Here is a 21,353-nt window from a genome sequence, read left to right on the forward strand (position 1 = left end):
TCACCGGCGTATCACCTTAGCCCTTCCCCCTCGTCGGCCGCCGCCTGGAATGCCAGAAAAAAGCGCCAAAAGATGCTTAAGCACCTGCCGCGCCATTTCACCTTCTCGGGCCAATTCCGGCCAATCTGGCCATCAATGGGATCGAGTCTTGTCCCAAAATACTTCTACACCTCGAGAGCTTTCCATAGACACCAAGAACACCAAAATTCATTGAGCGATTTGCTCAATTTTTGTCCGAAAAATTTTAGCCCATTTCGACTTTTGAGCTAAGCAAATCGTGAATCCCACGAGAAAATTGAGAGTATCAGAGTGCTCCAATCGTCGAGAGTTTCGCGACAATACCAATTTCAAAATTTTCATACACTGTTTTTCTGTGGGTCCCGCCAAACTTCGTAGTGATTTTTTGAGCACTAAATGAGCTTAGAAAATTCTGTAAAAATTATGTACTAACCCCCGTGTTGTTGGCTTCGTGTAGGTACCTTCAATTCGCGGAAATTCAACGGTTGCCCGGGTCTGTAAATTTCAGGTCGGGCAGATAGGTTACCGAAAAAGCCTCAGAATTGGGTCGAGATTTTGGCTACTCCACCATTGTCAAACGTCCCGAACGCATTCCCTAGGTCAGAATCGACATAGGTAAACCCGAATCTTACTTTTTCTTAATTATCTAGTACTTGAATTTGATTAAAAATCTATAAAATATTCGTGATAGCTTAGAAAATTATAATTCCTTTTGCATTAGCTTAGTAATATTGCTAAGGACCGCGGAGCAAAGTTTTAAAATTTTTAGAGCTCATATGGGTAGTTTTTGCAAAAGGGGTTAATTATAAGGACTAAACTGTAATTTTTTACATTGTGATTGTTGATTGTTTGGATGGGTCCGGGAGGGGCCATGTGATGTGATTGAGTTGTGGATGTGTGATTTGTGAATATAGAAGTGTATTTTGAACCTTTTTACAGGTTGGGTAGTCATAGATATAGAGGAGACTCTGCCAGATTTTCGATACGAACTAGGGTGTCTTTGATCTTTTTTAAGCTTGTATCGAGTTAATTATATTAAATAATTGCTATAACATTGTCAAGTGAGTCAGGACAGCCTTCCTTCTCCGCCCAGCCGCTACAGTGACTTCAGTTAAGTCTATGAGTAAAATATTAATTTTAATTGTAATTTCGATATTATTATATATTTAAGTATGCCCATGCATCACTTATAAATATATATATCTATGTAGTTAAATATTATGCATGATTTATGTTGCATTTTAAATTGATGAAGCGTTATGGATGTTGTTTGTGGTAATTTGGAGCAGTGTGTGTGCGTTGGCGTGCGTGTAGTATGGTTTTGGATATGGATAGGACGGGTAGACATAGCTTGAGAGACATTCGCTAGGACCCAGTTCTTTATGGATAAGTCAGGATAGACACGGCTTAAGAGACACTCGCTGGGACCCCGCACTTGGTTTATTAAGCGAAAGTCCGGCTTGAGAGACACTCGCTCGTAAAGGTTAGATTAAGAGGGCTATATAGGGGATCAACTCCCATATATGTATTGCTTGACAGTGTTGGGTGTGTGGGTGCTCCAAATTTTCTTTTTTGCAGTTATGATATGAATTGTATGAAAATTATGACGATATTGTATTTCACTTCACATGGTGCATTAGTTTTAGATCTGAGTCGAATGCTCACTCCTGTTCATCTATTTTTTCAGGCTATAGGAGGATTATTTGTTGTGGCTAACCTGCTCTTCTTTTTCGCAGGTCCATTAATAGTATTTAATGTATTTTGTACAATTAAGTTAAATTTTAGACTTCGCATGTGTTAGAAGCACTTATTTTTGTTTTGGGCATGTATTATAAAAGTTATGTTGGACCTATAAAATTATTAACTGTATGCATGATGAAATTGGATGAGGGAGTTGAGCTCCCATTTGAGTTATGACATTTTGATTATGCGGAGGGTGAGCTGAGCTCCCCAATTTATTATATATTGTATTTACAGGTCGGACGGATCAAAAACTCCCCGTTGAATGGTCCATTTTATGGCCAGACTCTGTCCGGTTGAATTCTTGAAATTGGGCCCAAATGGGCTTTAGAGTTGGGTTGAGGAATAGTTTAGCTTACTATGGGCCTCGGGGGCTTTAAGCTGGCCCAGGTCCTAGTGCCGGTCCGGCCCATAGGTTGGGTCGTGACAAGTATCATGTTAAAAATTTTAAGATATAACATGTAAATATTAAAAAAAGTTTATTTTATCAATAAAATAAAAAACAATTTAAAAATAAAGACACCATAAATAAATTACTTGATATTTAACCGTAAATTACACTTTATTATAAATAAAATTGTTAAATATATATGCCCAGAATTATTATTATTTTTTTTTTGCAGAAAATAAATTTATGATAATAAAAAAAATAGTTGTTTGTACAGAGTAATATAATTTCAGCTATGGAGGTTTCCTTGTAATGGTTTGCTCCGATCCCTAGCTAAGTCTTATTGATATTGGGCTTCCCCTTCTATTTTCCGGGCTTATTGATATTGGGCTTGCCCTTATCTTTTCTGGGCTCAATAGAGTTTTTTTTTTGGGCGGAGCTTGGACTCTTTTTCAGTGTAGGATGCTTTGTATTTTGTGCTAGGCTTTAGTATTCAACTTGTAATGGGTCAATATTACTTTACCTTGGGCCAAAAATAAAAGATTCTTACCAAGACTGATTGTTAGATCTCAAATTTAAATGCCAATTGAATCTAATAATAATAATAATAATAATAATAATAATAATAATAATAGTTTTGTTTGTAGATTTATGCAAGACCAGCAATGGAATTTTTTTTTTTCAGGATCAATTTTGCACAATTCCATGCTAATACAACGCAGGAAATGATAAATCCTTTGGAGGCACAATTAAATTCGCACGAACATGTACTTTATGTTTCACCTTTTCATTAAAGTCGTTAATCATGGACGGTGGAATATTTTAGCAGGAAGGGATTAGAGGTGGCCTTGAATATCATTTTATCCTGGGAATGGCTTTGAACATTCATTTAAATTCAAATATAAAGGTTTAAAAAAGTTTCAGAATGGAACGAGTTACAGATGTGGACCTTAAGGATTCAATAATGACAGAAAGGCCACATGAGTTTGGGCCCAGGTTTATTAATTCGAAATGAACAACATACTAGTGCACATCATTTAGCCGATAGAACAATGAAAATACACCGCTCTGCCCTCCTCCCTTTAATTGTTAATCCAAGAAAGAGTTTGGATGATGATAGAAGAAGTAGATAGGAAAATGAGAACAAGCTTGTCCTTCTAAAATGGTCTAATTTCACCATCTCCGACGTTGATTGCAGCAAGTACTAACCAAGAACCATTATGAAATGTACCAAACTTGGAACTAGTGCTGAAGACTTGTGAAAATATGCATTTAGTATCCAAGCTTGACAAATATTGAATAAAGATCACACTTAATTTGTTGTTTTCCATCTGACGTTCCAATTCAAATCATGAAATGGCGATGCTAGGTTACTACTGCTACTGATTAACATAACCACTTCTACAGGTTCAACTTGTTTTCTGCTTTAAGAATTAGGTTCAGTGATTTATTTATACCCCTACATATTTCTTGCCAGCCATTCCTCTTTTTGACAATACACTAAAAGACTGAAACATAGGTTGAACAACTCAAAAATCCTGTTGTTTATGGATAAGAAAATTTTACCTTCATGTAAAACCCAAAAAAAAAAAAAAAAAAGCTCTTTTTGCTACCCCATGTTAACGAAGTTGCCTCAGCTAGTTAACAAATCAAAAGCGCATCAGTAGGTCACTGACTAGAAAGTTTGTTCAAGTACGCTAACTTAGCTAAGGATCTAATCTACATGACAAGTATGTACATTATTATAAATTTACAATCTTCAGTTATAAAATGTGCTAAAAGGTAATCACCCGCTCCTGAATTTCCTGTAGAATGGTCTTTCAAAATCTGTTACATAGAACAATGCAACCCAATTACTTCCAGTTTTGCGGGGATAGATGAAACAAACATATTTGGCATTCCTGGTATCAAAATGGTTTCTCATGGCCAAAATTTTGGGTTAAAGAAAATAGCAGAGTCAACAATAACGCCCATCACATTTTAACAAATATAAAACAATCAAAATTGATTGACTTGTGATGGAAAGATCCTGGCTTAAAACACATGCGTTCTAGCAAACTCATCTAACTGTGTGCCAGTGCATGTGCACATGCCTATGTTTGTGCAAGATAGGTTTCTTTCTCATTTAACATTTCCCCCCCTTCATTATATTCAACCAAGGAAAACCTAGCCTTATTGATGGATTATTTGACGCCACCAAGTTGCTACAATGAATGGTCTCAGGCTAACATATCTAAGGAAATGCCTATGACAATATGGATGACAATTGCAAACACAAATTTCTCTTAGGGGAGGGGGAAGGAAAAAAATTAAAATTAAAATTAAAATAAGAAACTGAGGGAAACAAACCTTTTTGTGAACACAAATGCTCTAGAACCAATTACTGAAGAGACAAGATTATGCATATAATGTCGCCAAACTTTATCGCCATTCCCATTATTTTAGCTGAAGCTTTCTAGGCAAGAGAACTACAAAAGAGTAATTATATTTCAGTACAGAAATTGATAATAATAATAATAATAATAATAATAATAATAATAATAATAATAATAGAGCCATGATGCAATACCGTACAGTAAAATTACCTTCAGAGATGCTACAAAAACTTTCGGGGGGAAAAATTGATTCTGGATATCTTTGCTCGGATGAAACAACCCGAGCCACGTGACTTTTACTGTAGAAAAAAGCAGACACTGATTATTGAATGTTTCATTAAGGCGTGCAGAGGGACGTTCTTGTCTAAAAGGACAATAGAAGATGTGATTTTAGCAGACCAAGCAAGAAACATAATAGGACTGCCTTGCTATATATGCATGTATGGTGTTTTACGTCAAATAAGTTAGCTCCAATATCAATATGTTGCATCCAATTCCAAGATGATAAATTTGAGTCACACACCTGGCCCATGCGGGAATAAATTTACTGTTTGGTGTATTGTCATCTTCCTCTTCGTCTTCATCATCTGAACCTTTATATGGAGAAATCTCATATGATTGTTCTCGACTTAAATTGGAAATTAAGCTGTCACTATCCTTGCAAAAGTAGCCTATTACCTAAATATTTAAGGCAGCCTGGGAATTAGCATATACATGCAAAGATATATAAAGAGAACATATGGGATTCATAAGATAACAGACTATTAACTGGTAAATACTACAGTTTGCATGGGATTTTTAGCCACAATTGGACAAGTCGAGAGAAAGAGTTTTTGCATGTGAAGTTCAGAAAACTCGCCATTTTAAGACTCCTACTTGTCCATAACAACAATAAATAGATGTGGACTACAAAAGGTCTTGAAATCAACAGAAAACCAATTATTTTTCAGGATGCCAAGGGAAAAAATGGATTTGTTTCTCACCCAAGTTGCACTAGGAGTTATTTGCAACTTTGACATAATTTTAGACAATACAATGTTAGTGGACATTATGGTTAATACAAAAATGAAAATGATGCTAATGAGCTTCTACCTTTGAGTTATCTCCACAATGACTCAAAGCCTCAGAATCTTCAGGAATGATGCTTGCATTTATGGTGTCAATTGTTGAAACCTTGGAAATTGTAGGTTCAGTGTCAGGCACTGTCTGAAGATTGTGGCCTCCCTCTGTTTTTTCAATCTGCTCATGTATTCCTAATCTGTCCTTAGATTCCTTCCTCTCATGTGCTCTTTCATCCTAAAATGGACATTCACATAATTATAATATTCCTAAAACAGGAAACACAAATATCACATAAAAGCAAAGAGACCATATGGGAGCACGGAAATTTACTTCTTTTTGTACTTTCAACACGTGCAACTTTTTCTGGTGCTCCAGCTGGTGTCTCTTTCCGTCCTCAACACGCTTTCTTTTTCTTTCTCTCTCCTTCCTTTCTTCTTCTTCCCTTTTTCTTTTCTTTGCTGCCATATCAGCCTCTTTTTTCTTCTGTTCTTCTTTCTTTTTTTTCTCTAGCTCCAACTGCCTTAAATTTTGTTCTTCCATCCTTGCTCGCTCAATCTTCATGGCTTCCTTCCTCATCTTCCGTTCATTCTCCTTCTTTTCAGCAAGACGCTTTGCAGCCTCAGCAGCCTCCAAGGCTTTCACTTTAATGTCTCTCTTTCCTTAAAGGAAGCATAAAAAGTTAAAAAATACACTATTAATTGAGACAAAGATGACTGTTCAATGTTCAATTATTCATACACCATTTGTACTGTTAAGAAAGTAACATGATAATGCTATGCTCAAGTTCTCAGGCAAGGAGGATTCTACTCAAGGATCTGCCACCAAGAATAGAAACATAGAAGAATGTTCAAGATCTAGCAAATCAATGGGTGGAATCCTTAGGTTGTTAAATCACACGCCATCTCTTTGAATTACAAGAACTGAGTGAACAAAACTTTCTACCAAAGCCAAAATAGGGCAGCTCAGAAAATGTCTCTCTCCTTTAGAAACCATAACCATTAAAATACATGATCAAAGTTTACATCAGCATCAAAATTACATGATTATACTGAGTTTTAACAAAAATCCATCTGAACATTCAACAATGTTGGATTTCAACTCTTTTCCTATAATTTACAGTGTATTAAACAACCTTGGGTGGTCAATAACATAAACAATAAAACAATGGCCTGAATGTTGTAACCTTTCAAATAAACTAAAGCACAAGCAGCTAAAAAGGATCAAATCATTTCAGCTTAATAAAAAATTAGGAGAAGAGCACTGAGACTTTGAAATGGTGAAGGGCTGAATATTATGGATGTAGAATCATATGGTCAATGAATCCTTGCAAATTCATTAGCAAAATACTAAATATGAAACTGAATCTTGTAAGACAATAATTTCAAGCACCTAGAAGTATGATCACATTCCAAAATTCAGAAAATGCCAAGTTCAACTTAACAATAGGCCAAAGAAGAAAAAGGAAAAGTTTCTTCACAGATAATTATTTGCAATGCAAAGGAGAAGATTTGCAAGTTACCAGTAATGACTGCAGCAGCTTGTTTTTGTTGCACAAGTGGAATAAAGGAAGTAATATTTGACACAATATTGTTACGCTTAGACTCCTTCTCTGACAGACCTCTTTTTATCGAACCAGTTTTTCCAGATAATTTAGGCTTACTATATCTTCCACGAAGTGATCCATTGCCTTTTTTTAGACCATCTCCTTCAAGTGGTAAATTCTGATTTTCCTTGTCCTTGCTAGCAAATCTTCTTCTACTTTTATTCTGGTTTCCCAACTTTGGTTTGGCCCTGCCACAAGTGCCACTGAAGCTGATTTCTGTATTCAAAGATGCAAGACTATGCCTATCATCATTTACCTCTGCTTCACTAACTGACATTAGAGGAATTGAATTTTTTGTGATGTCACAAAGTGGCTCTCTTTTGACTGAGCTAATCATCACTTCTGGAACAATGCCTTCTAGAAATGTATCAGCTCCGCTATCTGTATTCTCAATTTCTTCATTGATGCAGGGAAGCTCTGGAATTGAGCTCACTCGCTTCCCAGAACTGCTAGACTTTGGTGGGATTCCATCCCAAAGCTTCCCAACTGGAGAGAGACAAGGTTTCCTAATATCCCAGGCAGATTGAGCATTGGAAAAAGGCAGAGAGACAGAATGGGATCTGCCATGAAGTGCATGGTTGACTTCTTGGTTCAAGCAACTGAAACTGCTACCAAGTTGCTCATTCCTGTCACCACTCATATAAAGGGTGCTCCTCAGTTCAATGCCCTCTAAAAGTCCATTAGGGATGGAATGATATAAATTTAGTTCTTTTTGTAATTTATATGCAGCAGAAAAATCAGGAAGTGGTGTATGCAGACAAGTGGACTTGCAAACCTGCTCTAGAACACTCACACACCCTAGTCCAGTTGGTGGAAGGTCCAACTTGTCAAAGTTGATTCCCTCCTTGGAGGCGCATGGCTGCTCATAATCTGTTTCCATAACAAAACCCTCAAATTCGGGCATGTTTTGATCAGTACAAAACACTGATTGACAATGAGAACCAGACGAACGATATGACAAGTTGTCATTCCAGTCCAGATGATCTTTCTTTTCCAGCATGATGTCGTCAGTATAAGTCAAAGTTTCATCAACTCCTACATCTAACTTATCTTTAAGTTGAAATAAAACATTCTCTTCTGCAGTGTGCTGCCCTGCCACCTCTTCACCTGCCAACTTTTTCAAACTTGATACTGAAGGTGCTACTTGTTCGAGCATCAAATTAAATGCAGTGCTTGAAGTTCTACCCCTCCCTTCCAAGATGATTTCAATCTGTCAAACACAAAAATTAAATAAATATTCTGCTTCTGACAGTATTTAACAACAACAGAAAGCAGCCTCAATAATGCAACCAAAAAATGATATTTTCAAAACAGCAGGCACTCTTATCATGAATTTCTTTGATTTAGATTCATAAGGCAAAGTAGCATATTCTCCCATCTAAAAAATGTTCATAAATACATATAACGTAAATCATTTTCATTTCTCCATTATCATAGGAAAAGTTGGACATGCAAAACCAAACCCACTTCAACTCAATCCCCATTAAATTTATCGTCATCATGAGTCAAACAAAGTAATAGCCGATGCAAGATTATGATTTATTTCCAAAAAAGAATATCATATTTTCTCTTAAATAACTAAATTTAAGGAACTATTATTTTTCATTACTAAATTATGTTAACTGAGGGGTTAATCACATAGTGAATTATGCCACTGAGTTCCATAGAAAGAACCATAATTTAGAGAGAGAAATATAAAATTGGCAAGAGAGAGAGGGGAAAAAGAGCGTGCTTCTAGTTGTTCAGTGGCATCTGTACAGGATACAAGCCATTAGATTTTTTCTTGTCCATGCTATTACACTGATGATGTTACCACTTGAAAATTTCTATCATTTGCCTTCGCCAATATTTTGTCAGCAATTGCATTAACCAGAAAGACGTATCACAATCTACAGCATCTTTCTTAAATGGATACAAAGTGATCTACCTTGTAATCTACTTTAAAATTTAACCAACAAAACAATGGAAAGTATACAGCATATCTTTTACATAATTGCTGAACTGATGCAAATCAAACTAACAAGTTTCAGAATCTACACTTGGAAAAGATATACCTCTTCTGCTTGTAGCTTTGATGAAGACACTTCATATTCCTCTATCTTTGGGTGTTCCACATTCCGATGCATGTCATTAAGTGGACCCTTTCCAACATCTGATTGCACTACATCTCCTATCTAAGATAAATACAAGTATTTAGTTATTCAAATTACTTTCAGATTACCTCCTACAGAATATGTAACTACAGGATACATGTGAATAATCCAGTATGGCTTTACCTTCAAGCTTGGAGAAGCAGAAAGGGCATTATTAAGTTGACCCTCTATCTTTATTCGCTTATGCTGAGGCCACGAACCCATGAAGTGGGAATCTGCATTTTGATTTTGGAAAATGAATGGGTCCATCTTCTGCTGCATAAGGTTAACAGTACTTTCATCTGACAAAACAGCACCATCCTCCTTATGAGCTTCAAATGAAACCTTCCAAGGTTTTTCTTTGCTAGAAAATTCCTGCCCTTCCAACAATGGCATCTCAATAGATGGGTTAGGCTTGTCTTGGCAGCTAGTAGATGTTACTTTATCCAATAGATCCACAGAATGTAGCATGGTAGAAAGATGTTTCTCTGGTGTACCTTCTTGTTTATTCCCTAATGCACAATCAAAAGTTTCAAGGAAATTGCTTTCTTCCACATCATCAAAATTAAGTTGCTTGGGCTTGATAGGCATATCACATTCACTAGGTGGCCTCAATTCTAAATCTTCAACTCCACATCTACGGCCATCTGAGTTAGATTCAGGAGAAACAGAACAAGCCACAACTAGCCCATCATAACCTATATCAGTTTCAGCTAGAATTCTTTTAGTACAATGCAGGACATTTGGTTGGGAACCGGACAGAACCTGAAGATTAACTCCTTCTCCTTCAACAAAGCTTGATTGTTGAGGTAGCCTTGAAGATTTGCCAAAAGATTGTGCAAGTCTACCATCACCATCTTTTATAACATCAGAAGAAAGATCCACTTTAGGGAACTCAGTAGTATTATATGGTTTCTCAGTAGAAGAAGAGCTTGTTAATCTAAAGCAATAAGCATCATTTGATGCATCAACATTCTGGAAGTTCAGCACTTTTGCTTTCAACCTAGGACTTTCGTAAGTGATACCTAAAGGCTTGACCAAATCCCTTGAGGCATCATCACAGCTGAATAGCTGCTTTGTTTCGCTAACACTAGCTTCCTTGCCATTACCACAAGAGTTATCCATCTCCAAGCATTCATTCACACAATTAGGTTGTTGGCTAGAACTTCTAGATCTTGTTATTTTCCGCACAAAAATGTTACTTCCAGTTTTCTTGATCAATCTATCCCTTGATTTTGCTTTCCTTGATCCATAACTTTCATTAGAGATTCCATATGAAGGCTTGACCAATTTCAACAACTCACCAACAGAATTAGGCTGCTTTGCTGATTTGTCAACAGACTCCATATGTCCACCATCTTCCTCAGCTACACAAGATGAGATATCTACTTCTAATGGCTGCTTTGAGGAACTGGCTTGGGAGATAGAACTCCTAGATCCTGTAATTCTATCAAAGAAAACAGCATTATTCATATCGTTACCCCAGCAATCAACCTCATTTGCTTCTTCCGCCATATAATTTGCCTTGGCAGGAACAGAAGGATTGACCAATTCTGATAATGCATTGACATGGTTAGGTTTTTGTGTTAATTCATTCATAGAATTTTTGAGGCCATCATCCTTGGCAAAATGAGAAGAGTTGCCATCATTCACAGGCTCATTCACAGAGGTGATTTTTGGGCTAGAACTTTGAAATCTAATACCTATACCACTATCCTTGCCCCCACATTCACCTATTTCTGCTTCTTCTTCTTCACAGCCTTCAGTACTTGTATCAACAGGTTTAACCAACTCTAATTCAGCAACATGATCAAACTGTAGGGAATTAATCCCAGACCCAATACCTTGACTAGTAAAAACAATAGCATTATCACATGAATGTGATTTAGTTACTTTGGCGCTGTTGCGAAGCTCTAGAGCCCTTTGCCTGGACTTTGATCTTTGAATCTTCACTAATGATTGAGTGTGATCAGGGCAATTGTCTGATATTCTTGCATCTACACAATATTGCGGAGATGTAACACTAGAATCTGGCTCAGGAACACCAGTGAAGTTACATTGAGTATCACCAGTAGGAAATGGAGGCAAAACAGTCATCCCATCACCTGCATTAGTGCCATGGTTCGAAGCATGAACTTCAGTGCATGAAGCATTTGGTAGCCCTTTGTTACCAGCAGCAACAATGGGCTTCTGGTATAAAGAGTCGCGAGTACTGAAGTACGGGTTTGCAGGTTGAGGACGTGGAAGTAAGAGTCCTGGTATAAGCTCCTCTTTCTTCAACTCTGTGGCCACAAAACAGTTTAGAGAGAAGACACCATAAAACGCTCTATTATGCAAAAACATCAATCCTAATTCCCAAACAAGACCTAGAACACTCGATCATCATAACACCATTTTCTTCAGTTCAGATCATACTTTTATTGCTACAGCAACCAAAATTACCATTTATTTGCTTAAATTAAAAGAACAAAAAAATGTATTAAAAAAAAGAAAAAAAAATGCTAATGCTGACCAGAGATCCCCTATCATTTTTGTACCAACATAGCAATGACACAGCTTAAAACCATAAAGAATTAAAACTTCAAACACCGAATGTGATTAACTGGAAATAGTACTGGAAGTATTTCATTGCATTATAGAGCCAAAATTATCCGAAAGCTTATTTTTCAAAATCTTGGAACGCATAAGCGCATATAGAAATGGAGAAAATATACTTCCTACGCTAGTAGGAACTCAAGGAACGCCTCCAATTTATTATTATTTTTTTAATTAATTAGAAGGCATTGGACCTGAAGACAGATAAAATTAGGGGAAAAGATAAATGAAATTAAAACAGAAAATTGAACAACTAATCAGCAAAATACCGTTTAGTTGGTTAACCGAAGTAATTATTGTGCTTTCAATAGCAAAATTAGATCAAATTTTTGCTTTCAGAATATAATTGCTACAATAAGACCACAAAGAAAATAACTAAATTTATGCGGTGAAACGACTGGATGAAAATGCACACTAAACTACATATGATTAAGCATTCAGTTTCTAACGCCAAAAAGGTTCAATTTGCGCCACGGACAAAGACAATGAGAGAGAGAGAGGGAAAGTACCCTTTGGATCTGAGGAAAGGGAAGGGAAAGAAGGGGACCAGAGCCAGGAAGGAGGAGCAACTCCGTCGAGGATACATTTAGAGGCTAGGTGTTGGTCGAATAGATCGATCTGTTGCTTGACTTGCTCGATTATCCTCTTCTTCCTCTCGAAGATTTGCACGAACAGCTTCTCAATCGTCGTCATTTCCCCCCCTTTTCTTCGGTTCAGAAAATTGCCGCCATTGATCGTTCGATCCGCTGAGTTCTCGAGAAAGGATGAAATTTCTGGACAGGGATAATATGGGAGACGGACTGAGTGAGATTGCGATATCGCGAGTTCTTGATGGACGGCGGAGATACGTTTGGTATGAGCGCGGATTAGATTTCAAAATTGGCATAGGTTCTGACACAAAACAAATGCAATTATTATAGAGACCATAAAAATTACTATTTAATTTCAATAATTTAATTATTTATATTTAATTTTAAAAAATATATTATTTAATATTTATATTTATATTTAATTTTAAAAAACATATTATTTAATATTTATATTTATATTTTATTTATTATTTAACCTTTCCATCTAATTTAAAATAAACTATTTATTAATCAAGCCAACTATAATATATATGAATGTTTCTTTTATCTTTTTGTTTTATTTTTTCCACACTCTTAAAATTAACTACTCTGTTGAATCAATATATTTAATTAGACACTTAATTTTCGTTGATCATTTATAATTTTTTACCTCATAATAAGAAAATGAAATTACATAAAATATTAAACATCGAAAAATTAATAAATATATATTTATTTATATTATTTTTTATAATTACGTAAAATTTACTTCTTATAATATAAAGATAATTCACATTTTTATAAGAAAGGAAACTCTATTACATTATAAACTTCCCTAGACATCTTATATGATTAGTATTACAATTCTCTGATCAACATCATCTCCATGAGTTGAAATTAAAAAGTCAAAAAACACTTTAAAAATTCATGAATATAAAATATTTATCTTTTAATAAAACAATATAAATATTAAAAAATAAATAGAAACAATACGTATTTTTTAATTAAAATTAAAAAAAATTCTTACTTAAATTAAATAAAAGAATTCATTCCTATGTCTTGGGTTGAACAAGAAAAATCGCTTTTTCAACCGAACCCGGTTGAAACGTGCCGTTGATGACTCGTTATTTCATCGTGTACCCAACGCTCGCCTAGTCGCTTTCGTCGTTCCAATACTTGAAGCAGAATGTCTCTCTCTCTCTCTCTCTTTGAGGTTCGTTGCTTACTGATAAGCACTTCCATATTTGTCTGGCCTCTGTTCCTGGTTTACCATGGATCTTGAATTGCCAATGGACAAAGTATCTATCGTATCGCATACAACTCAGTAATTTATCCTTACCCTGCTTTACTTTTGAGCTGTTGATCAGGTTTAATGTCTATTTTAATGGGCACTTACTTATCAATTTGTTGTAAAACAGGGACGATCGCAAGATTAATGTAGTTCTTGTAGCTCCAGGTAGTTTCAATCCTCCAACCTTCATGCACTTGCGTATGCTTGGTAAGTTTCTTGAACATTTTGATTTGTTGAACTTCAATTTGACTTAGAACTTGTTGAATTCGCTTTTGAATTTTATATATGAAATATGACTTCGCATACGATGAAAAATTTTTCAATAATGCGCATATGGGCGAGTGAATTTGGTGGTGGGATGAATTGCTTGGTTCATTGCACATGATATGTAAATTGTATTTGATCTATTCCATTTTTATGATTAGAGCTGGCGAGGGATGCATTGCATTCAGAGGGCTACCGTGTTATTGCGGCCTATATGTCGCCTGTTAGTGATGCATACGAGAAACAGGTATATATGTTCTTTCGTCATGTCCATCATGCGTAGTCAGCATATTAGGTTGATTTTGATTCTAATCTTACTGCTTCATGCTTTGTCATCGATTTGCTTACATAATGGCAAAGCAGAGTTGTTTATCAGATATGATTTCCCTCTTGATTTTTTTTTTCTTAAATATCCATATATGGAAATGATTTAAGTAAAGAAGTAACTTGACTGCTTGGTTATTTAGGGCCTCATTCCTGGTGAACATCGCTTGCGGATGTGTAATTTAGCGTGTGAAAGTTCTGATTTCATAATGGTGGATCCATGGGAGGTATTCATCTCCAGTTTCCAAGCTCCTTTCTGCCAATAACTTCGAACTCCAAGCTGCTACATTTTGATTCCTCGTTGTTTTGATTCATTGGATGTGCATTCGGTTATGTTATGCTTTTCGTTTTAACACTTTTTGCAGCTGCAATTGATTTAATATTTAAACTTTTGTTACAGGCAAACCAAAGTACCTACCAACGCACTTTGACTATCTTGAAAAGAATTGAGAGTTACTTTATTGATAAAAAACAGATATCCAGGAGTAAGATTAATTTACTGGCTTCACATATAACAAGTATTTTTACCTGAAGGTTTTATGACACCATCTAATACTGCTATTGTAATATTGAGGGCAATGCTAAGTGTTGCGCTTTTGTTCTCCTTATAGAATTCCTTAGGGTCATGCTTGTTTGTGGTTCTGATTTTCTCCAATCATTCAGCATCCCTAGAGTTTGGATTCCTGAGCAGGTATATTCTTGATGCCTTATATCTTTGTACACTATAAGTAAGCTATACGATTAAAAAGAAAAGGGCTGATGGTGGAATTCACTTGGAGGTCCTGTTGTCTTCTCATTTTGATCTAGTGGGTATTTGAGTGCTGTCATATTCTATTTGTCATCAGAAAATCACGGTGGCTATCACTTTATGAATGTTGGAGGTCTTTCAATAATTTGTGTGTAAAAGCATTGTTCACATCAATTGGTGGTGTTGTATACTGGTCAAGTAACTGGTTTAACGTCCATCAAAGCATATTATTTGCATGAAAGGTGCTGATTTGTTGCATCTGGCATCTGCTAATTGGCCATTAAGTTAAACCTTCCCTTTTTTTTTTTAGGCACGGACCATATGCAGAGAGTATGGCATGGTTTCAATTCGCAGAGAAGGGCAAGATGTTGAGAAAATTATATCTGATGACGAAATCCTGAATGGAAACAGGGTGCGTACTAATTTTGAGTATGCAATTGTTCTATCATGATGTATGTTTTATAATCAGTCAAACCGCATCTAGTTCTATGTGCCTTTGCATTGACCACGTTCAAGACAACCATCCAAACCAAGGTCTTCATTCCCACTTTTCTTTTTTTTTTTTTTTTTTTTTTTTTTGAAGCCTAGGTTGTTATTCTTGCTTATATTACAAAGATGGATACTAATTTATTTGATTCCTGGTCAAAATTTTGAATAGTTGAAAATGAATTAAAATTAAGGCAATCTCCTTTTTGTAGGAATTTGTCAAGTGACATTGATTAACTGTTCATTACTTCATTCTGAATTCATTAATTTAATGTTCTTGCAGAGTAACATCAAAGTGGTGGATGAACTTGTACCAAACTCAGTCAGCTCAACAAGAGTGAGGTATATAGAATACATTTATTGACAAAATGGTAGGTAATATTGAGTAGTCAATTTACATTAATGCGTTTCTGTTTTGTTTTTGTATTTCAGGGAATGCATTTCTAGAGGTTTGTCGATAAAATATTTAACAATAGATGGGGTAATAGAATACATTAGAGAACGACAATTGTACATGAATCCAATTGAGAAATGATGCTTTCCTACTCATTATATTGGATCTATGTATATCAATCATGTATTCCTATCAATAAGAAAGTAGCAATTACTCTTATTGGAGAAGCAATGCTTAAATTAAAAGCATAAATTATGGATGACGTTTTAGTCATTCCTATAGTTATATATCATGCCAGAAAAGCCTTATACAAGGTATTCGTTTCAAGTTTTTTATTTTATACTTCACATTGTGAGACCAAAGTCTTATTCTATGACCTGGGAACAATTTCAAGTTAAATTTTGTAACAAAATGTGTTCATCTGCGTACCATCAAGAAAGGTTTTATGTTCAATTTCATCTGGAAATTGGCCTTAACTGACAGCTGCATATCAATCTTCTAGTAGAATATGTTTAAAGGGCTGAAAGAAATATCTTTATTGCCCCGCTAAACAAATGTTTTTTCTTCAATAGTTCCATATTTGGGAGAGAGAGAGAGAGAGTAGAGTTCCATTGTCCAATTTCTCTTACCCAGTGGCTACTGCAGCTATTGCATTTTTCTAAAAATATCAGTTAGACGAGATCGAGGGAGGCATTCAAAATATAGATTAATATTAGTTTCTTACCATATTAAAGCTACGGTAAGGCATACCATTGTTCTGACTCAAAATAGTAAGAACAGATAAAAGCTACAAATTAGGAAAGGAAGGCACAGGAGGAAATATTGTCTCTCCTTGCATGCAGTAAGCAAGAAGGAAGAGAATGGTCTCATTTGTGCCATCCATTTATCAGCTATATTCTTTTTCAACTATAGTTTTATAACATTCCTTGATTATTTTATTCCTTTTAGTCCTATCACTTTCTTGTTTGGCTAGCTATCATGCATGTTGTCACTTAAACTGAGCAAATGGATCAAAGTTGAGGGGGCCGTTTGAATCAGAAGAGCCACCACCAAGGCCAGCAGCAGGATCGGACACATTCCTGTAGTATCCACCCATAATTGCACCATCAAAAATACCCGGTGGAGGAGGTCCCATGGGGAAAAATGGAGCAAAAGCAGGCATCCCAATATTTCCATAATCCACAACTCCAACGTTACTGCGCTTCAGGATTGTTTCACGCATAGAGCTACGCTCATTCTCCGTCTCACGATAGCGGTTGAGGAACACAGTGAGAGGCTCAACATAGTCATCAAAACCCAGCTTCCCCATAGCCCAGAGAACGTCCTCAGCAGTAATAGTCTTGCGCTGCTCGCTCTGGCAACGATCGTTGGCCTCTCCAGTGATGAAACTTATATACTCAGAGACGCATTCTTGGACGGTTTCCTTGGCATCATCAGAGATTTTAGCATGAGTTGGGAGAATGCGACGCATGATGCGAATCACATTGGCTATTGGCATGTACTGGTCTTGTTCACGGACCATGCACTGCACTGGTTGTTGGAGCTCGTTGGCTTCTGCCGCAGTTGATGAGTTGCCTTCGTTGGGCTTGCTACGGATGAGAGTGCTGGGGAGGCTTGGAGGATTGGTGTTTGAGTGCGCTAAACCCATGCCTGAACCTGGAATCAAAAGGTCGTGTTAGTCGTTAAAGAGAAGCAGGTTTGCAGTTTATCTCTTTTGTCCGTTATTAATGCCACCTCTGCAGAAGACAACAAAAACAAAGTAGCTGACCAAAAAGGAAAAGACTTTTTTTTCTTTTGAAAAAAAGGAATAAATGCCAACTCAGAAACTTGCATGGCCATGTGCCTTCATATAGGGAGAAGTAGGACCAATGGGTCCCACATACATCGACCAGAAGCAGAATCTATGTAGGGCACACACCTAACCCAAGAGTAGAGCCAAATTCATGTTCAGTGGGTCAGGGTCAAAGTCAATACCTTTTTGTCCTTTTTTTTTTTTTTTTTTTACTCGTCCCCATGTTTTCATCTACATCCTACAAGAAATCCATTACCATGAAGAAGAAAACTAGAAAATTTCCTTCATTTTAGATCAAAGGAAAACTATCAGCAAGAATCTATATGTAATTTTGAAATGAAAATTTTCCTCAAGGATTATGCATGGGAAAAGATTATCTTCTTTTTGGGCCACACTGATGAACATTTTCTTTAGAAAAGTAAAATAAAAAGATTGATTTCAAAGATATAATACAAGAACTAATTACTTTTGACTTATAAAAAGAAAAGAAACCATGAAATTTATGAATTCTTTTTCTCCTTATTATTAATTAAAAGATGAGAGACTCTTTTGACGGAGTGGCTGAGTGAGTCAGCAGCTACTGCATGCATGCCTGCCACGTCATTAAGGGAATTAGCAAAATAGATATTAATCTCATAATTATCTACAAGATAATCACTTTAATTATGAGCATAAAAAGAAAATAAGAACAACCGTTACTGTAAATAAACAATGAGGTCAAAAGGTCACCTTTTTTAATATACACATTGTTTTTCATACCAAAATCCACTTGAAAATCTTGTTCAAATATTATCCAACATATATAAATAACCCTAAAACCTATTGAAGAAAAGGAATCGTTATCAAAAATTAAAAGAAAAAATTGAAATGATTGGAGCCAAGAGAGTTGATGAGGAGCCTGAAAAGATATTTGCAAACTTATTAAGAACCAACAAAAATCCAAAATCATAAGAAGCATTGAAATGATTATTTCAAAGGGAAGAACAAAAAATCAGTCATGCATGTAGTCTATCACTACTCAGGAACAAAGAAAATCACATCTCATCTTAGCTAGATACATGTAAATAAATAATTTCCTTTTTCTTTGAAAGATATCAAGCAAGAACACCAAAAGAACATATAAGGGTACCCCCAAATCAGGAAGAAACCAAAGGAAATGAGCTTTAATCAAGAAAAAAACTAATGAAAACAAAAGAAAAACCCACAAATCATTACTCCAAAACCTTACCATTACCAGAGCCGATGCTAGAGCTGGCTGCTGGCTGTTTTGCATGCTTGCGATAGCGATGGAACCTGCCTCCACGTTCCATAGTTTTTTTCCCCCTATATATCAAAAACTATACTATTTTATATATACTTTATCTGTCTCTTCAATGGGCAGTAGACCACTCCGAGTGTGGGTTTATTTATAGGCCCTCAAGGGGTGGAACTACACTTGGCAAACCGGCGTTTCTAACGAGGAACGCAGTGTAGCCGGGGAAAACCTTTCTCTGATTGGCTACGAGGGTTTGCCTTTACCGGGAGAAACAGGTGACCGGTCAACCAAACTCAGGTTTTAGCCTCTGGAAAAAAACCACTGGCCTTGATTACGAGGCCATAATTAACTAGGGTGACTAATGCTCTTAAATTAATTACCTGTAACTAATTATGGAGAGTTCCCAAGGTGCTATTCCATAAATTTCTTCTCCTGAAAGTTAAATTATTTTTCAGTACTGCCCTATACATATTTTAATTATTTATAATATTAGTATAGTAATATAGTAATTTTAAGTGTCTTTTTTTTGGCATTTTGTATTAAGTAAAATCAAGTGATCTTTATTTCAATTTTTTTGATGATTAAAAGTGTTTTACTTACAACATTGAAAGATAAATAAATCATATATTTTGATTAAAAAATATATTTTATACTCTCACCTCATAATGTTTATTAATTAATGAATAATTTTTTTTTAAAATTTACTTGTATTTTTATATCAAAAGCATATTATCTATAATAAAATCAAAGATTCATAAGAAATTGTCATTTGTACTATATTAACTTTCCATACACAATAGATACGTAAAATCAATAATCGAATAAGACAGAATTATTTTCACATTATCCTATTCCATCCCGAATTATCCCGAATTATCGGAAACCTACTGCACGTAGCTCTCTCCATTTGTTTTTCATTTTTCATATATATATCAAGAGTGGAACGCAACATGTTAGCTAATTAATTATTTTATACTTATCTTATCTCATCCCTAATAATTGAAAACCTATCATAGTTCACTCCATTTATCTTTATTTTTTGTGTGTGCGTGTATGTATATATATAGGGTAGGGCATGAAACGTGCCTATATATAATTTAATTAGCTAATTAATTATTTTGCACTCTAGGTGCTCTTCTTTTTCCATACATATTCTCCTAGCTAGCTCTTAATGATTTAGATGGAGAATATATGATTTTGAGCTTGGTTGTGCAATGGGGATAGTTATAATTTGTTTTGAAAATGATATGATTTTGAATTTCCAAAGGTTAGGTTACTGATGGGTATATGCCATTGTTTTCATAATTAAAAAAAAAAACTCTATTAATGAATTTTAGTTAACCGATATTAAAGTTAGCCGTAGAATTATAATATTGAATTATGATATCTTAAATTCGAATCATAATTAAAATTAATTATATAAAAAAATTTCTTAAAAAATATAATAAAAAATAATTTCTCGTTTTTTCTTCTATATCATTATTTTTTATAAACAATAAAATATTTATTTTGGGTATTCTATCATTTCAAGAATAAGCAACAGTTTTTTTCCGAATTAACTAAGCTTAGATAGTGTGTGTATACATACATATATATATATATATATATATATATATATATATATATTAATTTATTAATTTTAATAATTACTCATAATAATAATAATTCTAGTTATTATAAATTAGACCGAGCTCGCGGAACTAATTAACATACACTTTTTAGCTTTTAAAAGGATGATTTGTGAGGTAAAAGAAAATTATATTTGTGCTAAAATACAATAAATTATTATAAAATAGTAGAGTGAGTATTAGCGTTAATTAATTAACCAAACATGGTAATTTTGCATAGTGATGACATACATACCATAATAACAAGCACTCATCATTAACAAAGTGTATTGAGACCAATTTTAATTTATTACAACAATTTACAATTTTCACCTCTAACATCATTTATATTTATCTTTAAATGACAAAAACTTGACATATGACAAATGTATCTATATATCGACCATGTGTGTGTGTTCAAATAAATAGCCAACAATGTGTCTATTTTATAACATAAGAAATAAAAAAAAGCAAATTAAATTTTAATAATTTCTTAATTAATTAATATTTTCCTTTTAGCACTATTACTTTCTTGTTTAGCTAGAGCTATCATGCATGTTGTTACTTAAAATGAGCAAATGAATCAAAGTTGAGGGGGTTTGAATAAGAAGAGCCACCACCAAGGCCAGCAGCAGAATCTGACATTGTTATAAATAGCTTATATGTTAAATATTATAGAGAGAAATAATTTATATATTGTTAAAATATAA

At 34.9% G+C, this 21,353-nt stretch overlaps 3 protein-coding genes across 4 annotated transcripts; 1 reads left to right on the forward strand and 2 right to left on the reverse strand.

Annotated features, from left to right (window-relative positions):
• Positions 1-3,765: 3,765 nt before the first annotated feature.
• Positions 3,766-12,799, reverse strand: LOC110636412 (uncharacterized). 2 transcript variants are annotated; one of them, XM_058145302.1, is made up of 10 exons: positions 12,423-12,799; positions 9,463-11,600; positions 9,241-9,360; positions 7,103-8,396; positions 5,914-6,242; positions 5,614-5,817; positions 5,045-5,114; positions 4,732-4,820; positions 4,496-4,614; positions 3,766-3,973 (listed from the first exon to the last, which is right to left on the reverse strand). In XM_058145302.1, the coding sequence occupies exons 1-9, from the start codon at positions 12,604-12,606 to the stop codon at positions 4,588-4,590; spliced, it is 4,455 nt and encodes a 1,484-aa protein (XP_058001285.1). In that variant the 5' UTR covers positions 12,607-12,799; the 3' UTR covers positions 3,766-3,973; positions 4,496-4,587. The 2 variants fall into 2 exon arrangements, with proteins under 2 accessions (XP_058001285.1, XP_021641804.2); XM_021786112.2 differs by having other exon boundaries at positions 5,045-5,199.
• A 792-nt stretch (positions 12,800-13,591) lies between these two features.
• LOC110636413 (nicotinamide/nicotinic acid mononucleotide adenylyltransferase) lies at positions 13,592-16,216 on the forward strand. Its single transcript, XM_021786113.2, has 9 exons — positions 13,592-13,806; positions 13,901-13,980; positions 14,199-14,284; positions 14,505-14,588; positions 14,762-14,846; positions 14,973-15,052; positions 15,420-15,521; positions 15,879-15,937; positions 16,028-16,216. Exons 1-9 carry the CDS (start codon positions 13,754-13,756, stop codon positions 16,128-16,130), a joined length of 732 nt encoding a protein of 243 aa, XP_021641805.1. The 5' UTR covers positions 13,592-13,753; the 3' UTR covers positions 16,131-16,216.
• Positions 16,217-16,678: 462 nt separating this feature from the next.
• LOC110636414 (nuclear transcription factor Y subunit B-9-like) lies at positions 16,679-19,171 on the reverse strand. The gene is made up of 2 exons (XM_021786115.2): positions 19,010-19,171; positions 16,679-17,645 (listed from the first exon to the last, which is right to left on the reverse strand). Exons 1-2 carry the CDS (start codon positions 19,089-19,091, stop codon positions 16,978-16,980), a joined length of 750 nt encoding a protein of 249 aa, XP_021641807.2. The 5' UTR covers positions 19,092-19,171; the 3' UTR covers positions 16,679-16,977.
• Positions 19,172-21,353: the final 2,182 nt, after the last annotated feature.

This window comes from Hevea brasiliensis, chromosome 4, assembly GCF_030052815.1.
Source record: "Hevea brasiliensis isolate MT/VB/25A 57/8 chromosome 4, ASM3005281v1, whole genome shotgun sequence".
In the NCBI taxonomy this organism is placed as follows: Eukaryota; Viridiplantae; Streptophyta; class Magnoliopsida; order Malpighiales; family Euphorbiaceae; genus Hevea; species Hevea brasiliensis.

What these genes read in the sequence shown, in the direction of transcription:
- LOC110636412 (XM_021786112.2), bottom strand. Translation starts at nt 12,606, where the DNA reads ATGACGACGATTGAGAAGCTGTTCGTGCAAATCTTCGAGAGGAAGAAG. An exon ending in TGTTGAAAGTACAAAAAGAA is followed by an intron (nt 5,818 to 5,913) that starts GTAAATTTCCGT and finishes TGTCCATTTTAG; the next exon opens with GATGAAAGAGCACATGAGAG. An exon ending in TTTATTCCCGCATGGGCCAG is followed by an intron (nt 4,821 to 5,044) that starts GTGTGTGACTCA and finishes TTTTTTCTACAG; the next exon opens with TAAAAGTCACGTGGCTCGGG.
- LOC110636413 (XM_021786113.2), top strand. Translation starts at nt 13,754, where the DNA reads ATGGATCTTGAATTGCCAATGGACAAAGTATCTATCGTATCGCATACA. An exon ending in CATGCACTTGCGTATGCTTG is followed by an intron (nt 13,981 to 14,198) that starts GTAAGTTTCTTG and finishes TTTTATGATTAG; the next exon opens with AGCTGGCGAGGGATGCATTG. An exon ending in TAATGGTGGATCCATGGGAG is followed by an intron (nt 14,589 to 14,761) that starts GTATTCATCTCC and finishes CTTTTGTTACAG; the next exon opens with GCAAACCAAAGTACCTACCA.
- LOC110636414 (XM_021786115.2), bottom strand. Translation starts at nt 19,091, where the DNA reads ATGGAACGTGGAGGCAGGTTCCATCGCTATCGCAAGCATGCAAAACAG. An exon ending in TAGCATCGGCTCTGGTAATG is followed by an intron (nt 17,646 to 19,009) that starts GTAAGGTTTTGG and finishes TTTTGATTCCAG; the next exon opens with GTTCAGGCATGGGTTTAGCG.